This window comes from Micrasema longulum, unplaced genomic scaffold (assembly GCF_059751315.1).
Source record: "Micrasema longulum isolate JH-2025_06_02 unplaced genomic scaffold, ASM5975131v1 h1tg001870l, whole genome shotgun sequence".
Classification (NCBI taxonomy): domain Eukaryota; kingdom Metazoa; phylum Arthropoda; class Insecta; order Trichoptera; family Brachycentridae; genus Micrasema; species Micrasema longulum.
The window spans coordinates 302,648-316,187 of NW_028279044.1; the positions used below are offsets into that span (position 1 = coordinate 302,648).

At 32.9% G+C, this 13,540-nt stretch overlaps 1 protein-coding gene and 1 long non-coding RNA gene across 2 annotated transcripts; one reads left to right on the forward strand and one right to left on the reverse strand.

Annotated features, from left to right (window-relative positions):
• Positions 1-2,722: 2,722 nt before the first annotated feature.
• LOC148273693 (uncharacterized) lies at positions 2,723-6,935 on the reverse strand. The gene is made up of 4 exons (XM_088238348.1): positions 6,807-6,935; positions 5,277-6,647; positions 4,650-4,886; positions 2,723-4,519 (listed from the first exon to the last, which is right to left on the reverse strand). Exons 1-4 carry the CDS (start codon positions 6,849-6,851, stop codon positions 3,614-3,616), a joined length of 2,559 nt encoding a protein of 852 aa, XP_088094474.1. The 5' UTR covers positions 6,852-6,935; the 3' UTR covers positions 2,723-3,613.
• Positions 6,936-7,403: 468 nt separating this feature from the next.
• LOC148273694 (uncharacterized) lies at positions 7,404-11,560 on the forward strand. Its single transcript, XR_015824506.1, has 2 exons — positions 7,404-7,532; positions 9,315-11,560. It is a non-coding gene; the product is annotated as an uncharacterized LOC148273694 (long non-coding RNA).
• The last annotated feature ends 1,980 nt before the right edge of the window (positions 11,561-13,540 follow it).

Genomic DNA, 13,540 nt, shown 5'->3' on the forward strand with positions numbered 1-13,540 from the left:
CAACGAGTTGTAAATATGTTTCCATTAGAAAATGGAAATCTAGTTTCGGTTCGAACCTCTGATCCGTGAGTCTGCAACACTAGCTACGAGACCGCAACCTGATTCATAACCATTGTATAGTATTAAATACAAATAAAAGGCGGACTGCTGTAAGGAGCAATACCGTAGTGAAATCGCTCTAAATTAAAAATAATAACACTAACCTTACCCTTAAATTTAACTTGAAGCAACCAAAGACCAAACAAGAAAAAAGTCCTTTGAATGTCTACGACAGTCACGTTAAACCGAATCACCGAAATACTCTTTGTATTACCATATTCTCTACTGCTTTCATACAATGAGCGTCGCGGGTGCATAGACTACACAAGCCTTCGGCCGGTGCCTCGTGAGAACTCTTAGCTCTGACTGTCCACTGACTCAACCCCCCCCCCCGCCACGCTATAGTCATTGTACAAGGACACCTGTCAGTTATGTTTTGAATTCTGTCTGATGTGGCATAACAATAATTCTCACAATAATTTTTGTACGTTAGTAGTGTATTGTTTGCTGCGTTGTGTTTAGTGTGTCAATATTGTTAAGTGATTATGGCAGGAAAGAGAAAACGAGTTGTCGTGACAATGCCGTACATACAATTTATGATGTACATATTTACTGGTTTAATCGAATTTTCCTTCGATAGAAATCTCATCGATCCCATCAAATTCGTTTAAACAGGACTGTTGTGTACTTCTATATACCTTCCCCACTATGTTTAAATCTATAAAAATTAATGTCTGGAGGATTTTATTTCTCTGCATTACAGTAGCAGCCTCACAATAGCCTAGTTGCATATATTTTCACTAAGCAGATAGTGTGATTCCTTATCCACTAAAAAATCCTTAATAGCTGAAAACAAAAAAAAATACAATATTGTCAGGTTTCTGGCACAAGTTGGTAACTACGTTCTACTAGCAAGATATTGCACTAAAACCTCATCCCAAATCAACAATTCCAGTAAAACTGCAAGTTGAATCTTATGAAATATTCTTTTTTGTATTTATAAAATACGGAATATTTTTATTTCTCTTTTGAACAAAGATTATTTGATGCCATTTATGAAGACGTTTGTAGCTACCAACTCGGGCCAGGAACCCGATGATATGTTCTCCCTTTCATTTTATATTTGGTAGAACATAATGATAACCTTCACATTTTAGCAAGTTTAGTGTGCATTAAGTCGGTTCTTGCTGGCCCCATTCTTGAAACATTATCCGGCTTCGTATACACATCTTTATTACCCGATTAATATCTGTTACATTATTTTACACCTTTTATTGCTAAACACTTTTTGGTCTCAATAATTCTTCGCGGAATCATTTGCTAAATGGTATTATATTAATTTCTTGATATTAAATTGAAAATAAAAAACCTAAAAGTAAATTATTATGAAAATAAAACTTTGTTATCAGTGTTACACAATTTTATTCTTTTACAAGAACACAACTATAGTTTCGGGAGAGCACTCCTCCCATCGTCGGGTGATATAAAATGGTCGATGGGAGGAGTGCTCTCCCGAAACTATAGTTGTGTTCTTGTAAAAGAATAAAATTGTGTAACACTGATAACAAAGTTTTATTTTCATAATAATTTATAATGAAGTGTTACGAAGTGAATGCCGATTCAATTAAAAATACTAAAAGTAAATATTTATTTTTGATAAAATGACAGTGTTTTAATTCTTAAAAAAATAGAAGATTGCTAACAGAACAGATGTGTCCAGTGCAACGAAGTTCCCTCGATGTTAGTTCATCATTCAAAATTTAGAAAAAAAAAATTTCAAAGTTTTTATTTTTTAAAGATACATTTTCATCCACATGCTGAGTTATAACTTATCTTATAACAATATTGATTTAAAACTATGATCATCATGTATACCAATTATGCATAATTAATTGGCTATCCACGATAGGCATCCACGGCATATACAGCACTATTATAATTATATAAGTTATAATTGAATAAACTAAATATCCATTTTGAGAGATGCTTAACAACATAAATAAAAACTCATTTTAGAGTAGGTCAAAAGTACGAAAAGATTCATGAAAATAATTTTCCCATACAAAGCAATGAATGTAAAATAAGTCATTTAAATTCCAACTGCACCAAAATTAGTTCTAAAATAAGATTTCTATTACTGGTATTTTTACTATCTTACATGCATTGAAGATAATGTTTTAACAATATATTTTTTATAATATCATGTTATTCATAAAGCAACTATTTTTTAAAAATATGACTGAACTGAGCGTTGATAGATAAAATTGTGTGCATCGTATTAGTTTAATATTGTAATGAGGAAGTTCAGTGTTTTTTTTTAAATTTGCAAATAGACTATCAAGCCCAAAAAAAGAAAATATATATTTTTGCGTATCGTATTATCAGCACTATGTTTTTTTTTTAGTTTTGAAATAACTCAGACTGTGATGTCACAAGTTCTCTACAGTGAGTTCTACTGGTGAATAGGCTTCCTGCAAACCGGAATCATTGTTTGATTCACAAGAATTCAAAGTAGTTCATTTTGAATAAATTAATTTTTTCATAGATCTTTGAGAAACTTCACTGCACAACTAAATGCTCTAATTTTTTACGCGTGTAAGAAAACATTTTTTATATCCAATTTTCCAGAGCAATGCATTCTCATTCTCCCATTCTTTGTCTTACTAAATAAATAATTGCCTAGTAATCATCATTACAATTGCTTTATTCTGTTATGGTTGTTATATTAGTAATTATAAAAAAAATTACATCCCATTCAAACTAATGTTTTATCTAATTTTGTCATTAAATCATCAATCGAGTTGATATTCATTTTAGAACACTTAAATATTGGAATAATATACATAATACCTGTTTCATGTAGTTGTGCTTTATAGCCATCACTAATCAGGTAAGAGGTTATTTAAAAACTTTTATATTTTAAAAAATGCAATTTTCTTTATAAAATATTATGATCTAAAGTGAAAATAAATTGAATTAAAAAAGAAAAGCTTTGGAGTCTTTAGTATAAAACGCACAAGTGCTGGTCTCCGTGGTATAGTGGCTAAAATGCTTTCCTCATGCACGGGGGTCCCAGGTTTGATTCCCAGTGATATCAGAATAATAAAATGTAGTATTACTCAAGTCTTGGTATTACATGCTGTAATTACCGACCAGAATTGAATCTTATCTGTTGCAGTGCAAAAATAAATAATCATCATTATTCCCTATCCGCATCTAATGGTGCATAGGGCAATGCATTGGTACACCAATCGCAAATAATCTTGATCATTTTTGTTACGTGAAGGTAAGATGAGTAATCTTACGATTCAGGTACCAGTCCAGGGACTGAAATATTTTAGTGTGAAAACACCCTATTAAATAAATATTTCATATTAACCCTGTCGGGAATCAAACCCGAGACCTATTACATGGTAGGCAAACACGCTGACCATTACACCACGAGGCCGACTATAATAATAATGTATCGAAATCAATTTATAAATACGATTTTTTTTTAAAACATATACAACAGCCCTCATTTTCAATAAATTACACAGTATCTAGAGGCTAACTTTAGAAAATATAATTATTGTTAAACGTTTATAAGTTTTCCAGAACAACATGGGCATGGATGAAAGTTTTCTAATCCTATACAATTTTCATCCGGCTCTATCAAATGACTTCCTTTGATCTCTGATAGCAAAGTCATAATTTTGTTTTCTGCTTGTGAATGATCAATATTTATACCATCATTGTGTCCATTAGTCATTGTTTTATTACTAGAAGGAACAAGTTCTTTAATAAGGCCTCTGAGGGATTCCAACTGAGATTTAATGTTTTCTCGTTCTTTGGATAAAATATTCAACTGAGCATTTCTTTCTATTTCTCTCTGTTTGAGAATACCTCTTTGCTTTTGATACAAAGCGATGTATTCACAAATCGTTTCTGTTTCTCCTTGCAATTGTAAAACTATGTGTTCTAACTTTTGTTTTTCATCTGATAACTCAGCTACCTCCTTCATTAACTTGGTAAATCTCTGTTCTAACTTGTTCATGGCATCAGCTGTTGGTAAAACAACAGAATATTCCTCACTTTTTTTCATTTCTTCTTTTGATTCTATTGTTCCCAAATCATTTTCTGGATTTGATAGTGTTTCTGGGATATCCTTATTATTTAAACACTTTTTCAGTTTTTCATTTTCATCAGTTAAAAATTTTACAATATTTTGAGTTGTTTGCAATTCTGATTGCAATATTTCAGATGACTGTCCTTGAGCTTCGTAGTGATTGAGTCGGTCTGTTATTTGAGCTTGTTTTAAAATTTCTTTCTCCAAATTACTAGATACTGCTTGAAGTCTTATCATTTCTTCATCTTTAGCATGAAGCCGAGAGCGAGTTTCTTTGAGAAAATCTTCAGTTTCCACTAATTTAAGAGTCAACGTTTTGGATAGATTTTTTTCTGCCTGTAGCAGCTCTGCAAGTTCTAATTTACTGTGAGTCTGAAATGTTATAAATTGTAAACTATAGAATTTTTTTTATTAATAAATTTCAGTATGTTAACATCATTGCATAAACTAACAATAATGATAATTTTACAAAACACTTATGCATATATTGTACATTTATTACCATTTGTTCAAATGCTTTTTCCAAATGTTGGAGATCTAATTTCATCTTTGCATTTTGTGAAGTAGCCATCTGAGCAGCAAGCCGATCACTTTCCATAGCAGCATTGAGCTTAGTAGAGTCAGGGCTTTCAGATTGTATTTGCTGCATAGTCTGACTGAGTTCTTCCAACTGCCTCTGATAATGATTAATTTCTTCCATTTTCATATGCAGAGCAGATTCAGTACTCTTTATGTCAGCCTAAAACATATAAACTATAATAATGAGAGGGTACAACAGTTTGATTAAATTTATATTTTTTACCGACAATATCTTTTTTTAGTATTACATCATTTCCTTTACACATCCAATGGTACATTGGGCACTGCATTGATACATATCTGCAGCATACCTTGATAATTTTTTGCTACATGAAGGTGTGATGATCAGTCTTACGGTTCAGATCCCAGTCCGAATATACATATTGCAGTTTAAAAACATATTTTTAAATATACTTTGTGTCAACCATGCTGGAAAACAAATCCAAGACATCTTGCACTGTAGGCTAATACGATAACTATCAGACCACAAGGTGAACAAAATTAACCATAGTCATTTGAAAAGTTCTACTAAATAATAAGACATGCTTACATGTAATTTATCATTTTCAGTTTGGAGATTTTCTAATGTTGAGGTTTCTATATTTTTCCTGGTTTGAATTTCTTCTTCTATATAATTTTGCTTATGTAATAGTTGCATCTGCTTTTCTAAAGCACACATTTGGTTGATAAGCTGCCTTTCTCTTTCTTTCAACTGTTCATTTTCTTCTGCCAGCTGATTTTCTTGACCGTTTAAAGTTTCAATTTGTTGATTAAGTTGCTGAACATAATCTTGGAACTGGAAACTGCATTGATTTTTCTCTACTTCCAATTCGGATAGTTGCTGTTGAAGATTTTCCACCAACATTTGTTGTTTATGATACTTTTCGGCAAGTGGTGTGTCTTCGATTTCTTTTTTATTTTCTTGCAATCGCAGCATTTGTTGAAATCGCAATTGATTAGAATTTAATTGAAATGACATTTCTTCAATTTGCTTGCTAAAATTTTTATTTTCTATTATCTTATCATTCAAAAGAGTTTTTAACTCTTGTAGTTCTTCTTCAACATCTTTTTGGTGACTTTTTAGAAAATTATCAGAAGTTTTTAAATTATTGTTTTCTTGCAACAATTGTGCAATGCGGCTTTCAGACTCTTGGTTCTTTTGCTTAAGGCTATTACATTCCATTTCGAGATGTGAGGCACGGTGTCGGGATATATTTAGGCGACCACTGAGGTCTTCAGATTGAGCCTTCTCTGAAGATATTACTTTTTCATATCCATTAACTTTTTCTAACAACTCATTTTTTTCTGAAACTAAAAACTCAACAGTTTTAATGTGAAATTGTAACTGCTGTTGGAGTTTTGAAATTTCAACTTGAGTTTTGATATCAGAAGCTGATACTATATAATCGTCAGAAAAAGTTTCTTTGACTTCGCTTGCAACAACATTTGTATCATGCACATTTTTTAATGGTCGTTCATATTTGTGAATATCTTCATAAGGGATTGACCCAGCTGGATTAGCGTTTTCTTCATGACTATTAAGCAACTGATTTTGACCAGAAAATAAAATTCCAGCTAAAGGAAGACCATTTTCAACATGTCCATCGTCGGAAGAGGAGTTTTGGTTTCCTGTAAAGGCGCTGTCGGGTGTAATTTTATCAAAAAATAAAGAAGCAGTTGAATTATCTTGTAATCCTGCTGTGGCATAATTAATTGCTGATGGTCTTTGAGGTGGAGTGATGTCACCAAAGTACTCTGTAGTTATATTGTCCTTATCATCATTGTTAGTTTTTAAGTCTAATTGATTATTTATAACTGAATTTAGAGGTTTATTTAAATCATTGATATTGGAAGAAGTTGATGTTTTTGTTGAACCAACAGGTTGTGGATCCGTCTTCTTTTTACTTTGAAATTCTTTTAGCTAAAATTCAAAACAAGCAAAATAAAATACAAAATATTAATTTGCACAGGCTGCGACCAACACAGTATAAGGTGACGTGTCATTATAAATCATAGCCGCGAAATATTGATAAACAAAATTACAGCATTCAGATTATACACAAGAATAGAGTTAGTTTACCATTTTCCTTCCTGCTGCTAGCTTGCCAGCAGCATTATCTGCCATAATGATATTTCCGATTTAAATTATAATAAAATAATATAAGGCCATATTTATATTTATTGACAAATGACAGCTTATTGGAAATGCAAAGATATTTACTCCACCATAGATATCTAGATGTCAGGTTCAAATGTTCACATAATCTTTTCATTCATAAATATCACAACATGCCAGTCCTTCAAATATCACAACATGCCAGATATTTTCTTGATCCCTGGACTAGAATAGGGAAATATAACTTTTTATTTTATTAACATTCTCTAAGCAATAAAGGTCCATGAAATACTGTCTCGTAAAAAAAACATTTTTTGCTAATTATTAGAAATATTTTTCAATTTGTAATTTTGAATTGCCGCAAAAACGGTCAATCCATTGGCCATGCCCCTAATACGTCACGATTCATGTTTATTAGTTCCTAGCCGTTAAAATTTGTTTGAAACATTATCACGAATCTAAACGCCATAATAACCAAACATGGTGAAAGGACCATTAAAAAACAAAGAAGAAGAAGAACAAGGCCAAACACGTCGCGTTCTTCTCGCAAGGTACTTTCATTAAATTTCTTTTTTAAATTCCCCAAACTGCGGGAATCTCAACTCGATTGGAGATTTTTTGGGGTTTGGTATTATGCGGGGACTTTAACATTTTACCATTTATCAATTTATCTTTGGCTAACGCTATCTGGTAAGTGATTAAAACATTTATATTATTATTATTATTAATGAAATCGATATTTTTAGTAGCAACACAATATCAACTTCAAAGAGTAATTTGGGGATCCCCTTTTTAACGGAAAATGATCACATTAGGTACTAGTGCAAAAGACTGCTTGCATTTTGTTTTATTATCTTTCAATATAATAACGGTTTTGTGCAAACAATTATAAATGGTTGTTAAAAGTGGTTCATAAAAAAGCGCAAGATAATCCTAAGGTAGGTTATTAACAAAATTGGTTTAAATTCTTCTTAAGAGCCCACAAAAGTCCCCTCGAAATATCGAGGATGATTAGATCACCAGTCTATTTTGTTTGAATTAAAAAATATTGTAATATTATATGTGCATAAATGGCAAAGTTACCGATGGTGGACCCTCGCTACAATCACGGTTCTAGCCAGTTTTTATATACACATTTTATCAAAACTGTGTTTCCTTTCTTGAGATAGGAAATCAATGTATGACAGGGTTAAGAATGATGAATGTCAATGGTCTCTAAGATGGTTTGGTCACGTAGAACGAATAGACAACGAAATGATGGTAAAACAAGTTTATATGGCGAAAATGAACGGTAACGTGAGACGAGGACGACCAAGAAAGACGTGGCATGATCAGATAAACCAAATCTTAAGTCTGGTCATGTCAAAAGCAGACAGAACCGATGGGCATGTATGAATGTGGAAGAAGCTAGGAATGTATGCCAGGATAGACGTGTGTGGCGGTCCATTCTCTCTGCCTACCCCTACGGGAAAATGGCGTGATGGTAGGAGTAGTAGTAGTATGTGGGGAATCGGAACTTTGTTTTCTCCCCATTTGGGTAATTTAAGCTAGATTTTTGGGGAATTTGGAAAATTAGCATTGTCAACGCTGAATATATCAGAAGGCGCGTAGAATCATTTTTGCATACATCGCATCAATCAGCCCAATCGCACTATGTCCAAAAGTCTGACATCCCCCCTGCGCGCGTATACTAAGTGGCCACGAAATAATATGTTATGTTATGTTTTATCACAAAAAATATTTTTCTGACTTGACTATAAAAAAAATAAATAATTAGGCAAAGTTAAAAAAATCATTAAATAATCTTTTAGTAACCAAGCACATTAATACCGTTTAATATTATACTACAATTCTATTCCCGACGTGAAATATTTATTGAAAAAGGTGTTTTTACTTTAGAATATTTCATAGTCCCTGAAGCTTAAGACTGATCATATCTTAACTTTTTTTTTATTTTACTTTGTTCATTAAGAAAAACAACAGCAATACAAGAAATATATACAACATTATAAAAAAACATAAAATAAAGCCAAATAAGTTTTTCACATAAATACAAATATAAAAATCCAGTTCCAGGTAAGGGAGTTTTTTAAATATTTTTTTTATATAGGAGTTGCTTATTTTTTGCCTTGCTTATTATGTATAAGGCTTATATTAACTGCAAATATGTATGTAGGTATGTTCCTTCTAATTTCTCTGACTAGTGTGAGGATCTGGTGGGATAATCGGCTTTGGCCTTGTTAAGGAACTTCTTCGTATTTGCTTTAAGAAAAGGAAACTACAGAATACTCATTCAGGAGAAGCCGGACTATTGACAGGCATCAACAGACCTTCCATTCCACTTTTAGAGCATTCGGCATTTAGTGTCCTATTTTTATTTATTTCAACAATCACCTTTACTATTTTTACCATGTATGATATTACCTCATGCAATAAGTCCTTATGACTTATTACTGTTACGGTATCTTCTAGGTCCTCATCCAGACTTCTACATAGCGCCTCTAGCTGCATTCACTCTAGACTGAAAATGGGACAATGTATCAACAAATGAGGGACATCTTGGGGTGTCTCGTCATCACATGGACAGCTATTGATTTTTGAGAGCTTAAAACAGTGAAGATAGCTCATGAAACCTCTGTGGCCTGTAAAGATTTGAGTCCGTTCGTAGCCAACTTGCTGCGTTTTCCCGAAATCAAAAATGGGTAAGGGAGTGGAGTATAGTTTTGGTAGGTATGTGAATATGAGGGTGTATATATGGGTGTGAGGGTGGGTTTATTACCGTCTGTCAGATTAAGGCATGGGTAACTCAATTTTGAAGCGGTTCAAAAAGAGGGTTTGACCGTTTTGAGCTGTTGAGCTGCAGCCCAAACATCTAATCACAGCTCACAGCGGTTTATTGTGAGTTTCGTTCGAATCATACGTGTATGCGACGCTTCAGGTCAGCTGAGTCAGCGCGTTAGCGGTGATTCGGTGAATCATTGAGCTGATCTGCGAGCCGGTTCAAAACTCCAGCTCAAGTATTTGAGCTGCGAGCTGACCTGCAGCTCAAAAAATAATCTTGAGTTACTCGTGCCTAGTCAGATTGTATAAAACAAGGCGATATTTTGTCAGTATTGCTAGGGTTGTCGAATTTTTTACCCGGCTATTTATTAATAAGCCCAAGTATAATATTAAACTTTATTCATTTTACTAAATTACTGTAGCTAACGCGCTACCGGCGTCGTGTTGTGGTTCCGGTGCAGTCACAAAACACATGTCCTGATCCACTGGTTGTAAGGCAGTGGAGGCTAGGCGATCTTGTTAACTCGTCAAGGCCGGAGATGTCTTCAGAAGGACCTCTCACTTCAGGTTGAAGTTGCCGGTTTGCCGTGGTCAGGAATCCGTAGTCCAAAATCCAAGTCCAGGGTAAAGCAAAGGCGTCAAGCGAAGTGAATTAGAGTCGAGTAGAAAGCCGGGTCAGGGAGTAGCGAGTAGAGATGAGTAAAAGCCAAATGTCAGAGAAGAAGTGTTTGTTTATTTTTAAAAGTGCATGTTATATCCGTTCGCGCTACGTGCCCCACCATTCACCCCGCCGAGTGGGCCTAGCCGTCGCATGCCGTGCGAAACAATCAACATTCAAAAATATACTTAAACTAATTTACAAACTAAATGTCTATTCTAAATGCCTCAGTATGGAAAAGGCCACCCCCGAAAGTGACAAATACTAGTCTTTATTGGAGGGGTAGCTCATTTCTAACACATACCGAGATCCCTAACTCTAAACACTTAATCTAGCGCGGTGGCGGTCCCTACAAGGGCCGCTTTCCGTATTGACGTTCGTAACAATTACTAAATGATTATTTTTGAAAAAAAAATATTTTTGCCATCAGAAATCAAAAATTTCATCAAAAAGTGCCTGTTTTTTTTTATAGTCCAGTCAGTAAACTATTTTTTTGTGATAAAACATAACATAAAAACACAAAATTATCGTATTTTTGTGTTATGATAAGTAATATATTGTTTGCGGTTTGGCAAAATTACACGGCCGCTTCACGCATGTGCGCAGGGTGGCATTTGGCAAACTTTTAGACACAGTGCAATGTAGGCAAACTTGGTTCTACGCGCATTCTGGTATATTATAATTCTATAGAATATACCAGAATATAATAGAAGTATACTTCTATTATATTCTTCTGTCTCCTTTATTTTCATATTTTTGTTTTTCGTTTTTTTATTTTTTGAAATCATTTTTTTTGGGTAAAATTCTGTTCATCACTCAGCACAGATTTTTTAAGTATTGTGGTCTTCCGTTTTCTTTCTTCTTCTTCCTGAATTTCTAACTTTTTGGGGTGTCCGCCATTATTGATAATTTCCTACATATTCTTTTCCTTCCATTGTTTTTCCAGATCCTGCTTTTGGTATTAATTCAATATCATAGGAAGAAAACTATTGTTTTCCTTTACTTAGCTAGCTCTGAATATTTTTCTCACTTAATAGGTAAGATGTTGAACTTTGTGAAGTAATTGAAGAAGTAGATGGAACTTTTAAATCAATAAATTATGTTGACGGTGTGCACAGACTAGATGTACAGATGAGTTACAAATTGTATTCGGTGGATAAGCAACGTCCGTACATGATGCAGATGGCATTGTAGGATAGGAAAAACTGTAGAAGTAGGCAGTATATTTTAAAATTATTTAATTCAAGTATTCAATCCAAATAAAATCATTACATTGAAAGTATTTTGATGGTTTTATTCAAATAAAGTGGGAGTAGTTTGCTCGAAATAAGTTCACTGTGGGCTTTTTTGTAAAAAGTATTTGGCTTTTGCTACATTATTTATGCCATTTTAAAGGAAATTTAATAAAGATTTAAGAAAAACACAAAACAGTGGAACCTCCGATAGCCAGAATAATTTGTTGCAGAATCTTACTCGTTATGTGAAACACTCGTAAAGAGAAACAATTTTTCCCATATAAATCAATGTAAAATAAATACCATAATGCGTAATATGCCGAAATTTTATTTTCAAATAAAATTACATATTTATATATTGTTAAGGAGCATAGCAATCTGGAATGTGGTTTCAATTTGCAAAAAAAACAACAAAAAAATCCAAATAACTAGTTTACTATTTATGAGTTTATTATTATTTATGACAAATAGTGAATTATTTTTTAGTAGAAAGCTGTCTAGAGACATTAAATTTTTAGACACGGCATTATCATTAAATACATTTGTAGAACGCATAGCCACATACTTACTTTTCAAAGATTTTACCTTTCATTTCTACTGTTACTTTAATTCTCTTATGGCTTTCTTCTGGTGTCTTTTTCTTCAGGGACATTTTCGCAAGGGTTTTAAAACTTTGTGCAAAAAAATACAAATAATATCTGAACACAAGTTTGTAAAAAAGTGTTATCACATGCGACACTATCTAATTAGTGCTAACCGGAGACTGACACGTGAAAATGGGACTTCCCCTTTCTGCATCACTCGCTATGCGAAATATCGCTCATTAAGGGATCATTTTTTCACAATCTGTTTTGCTCGTTTTGAGAGGTTCCACCTGTACATGATATGGTACGAAACAAAATTGTAGATAAAATGGTAGTTTATGCTCTGATAAATAAATAATTCAATATTAAACCCACATTTAATTATTTTTTTTCATAAAGGTACAAACTATAGAGTAAAAATAACTTTCATGTTAAGAAAATAATATATGTAGTAAAATAGGTACTCGTATTTTGCTGCATGAAATTTATTCTCTATTAAACTAGTTCAGGCCCAACTCATTATCGCAAAACAGATTACTACTTTTTTCCTTCATATTATCAAGGAAGCAGTTAAGTGCTACCTGATATGAGATTAAAAAAATTATGGATCATAATAATAATACGAACATTGAATGATATTTATAAGACAAAATATTTATTTAACATAAAATTCAATAACATTACCAAATTACAACAGGGATGGAAAATACCTTAAAGAAGGGATATGGAAGTCTAGGCATTTACAGGGCTTATGAACTGTCATTGGCTGGTTTAAGTGGCCACTTTACACACTGTGTAACATTCAGCATTGTGCCTATGTTTGAACTTGCTTCAATTCTTCCATTTTTTATATTTTAATGAAGTAATAAAATTCAATAAATTAAAATAATTATTAGTTCACTTAAAGTACTAATTTATATTAAAACAACCTTAGTAATACATAGTTGATTAAATGCAATGTATTAAGTTAGAGAAAACAAAAAGAAAAAAATATTTACAAAATAAAACACAAAACATGTACTGTTTAAGTATTTAATTATTTTTAAACATTATGAAAAAAAAAATAGCCTAGAAAAATCAAAATTTAGTTATTACTACCTGACCGAAACTTACAACAATAACTGTCTTTTGAATTTCTATTTTTCAAATTTACTAATTCTTGTCCTCCAATATCCTAGAGAAACCTCCTGTTCCCCCAGATTTAAGGAACAGTAAAATTCGCTGTGGTATGGGACATCTATTTAACAGTCATCAAAAGTCCAAAACAAATGTCTTATGAAGGCTGAATTATTTGAGGAGACACTCCCGCCTTCAAATGACGATTGGACCCTATTTTAGTATCCCAATATCCAAATCAGGCAAAACTGTCCGCCATGCACCACGGTGGGGCGAAGACTGGGGGTAGATTGTGAAGGAACGAAGAAACCCCATAAGAGCTTA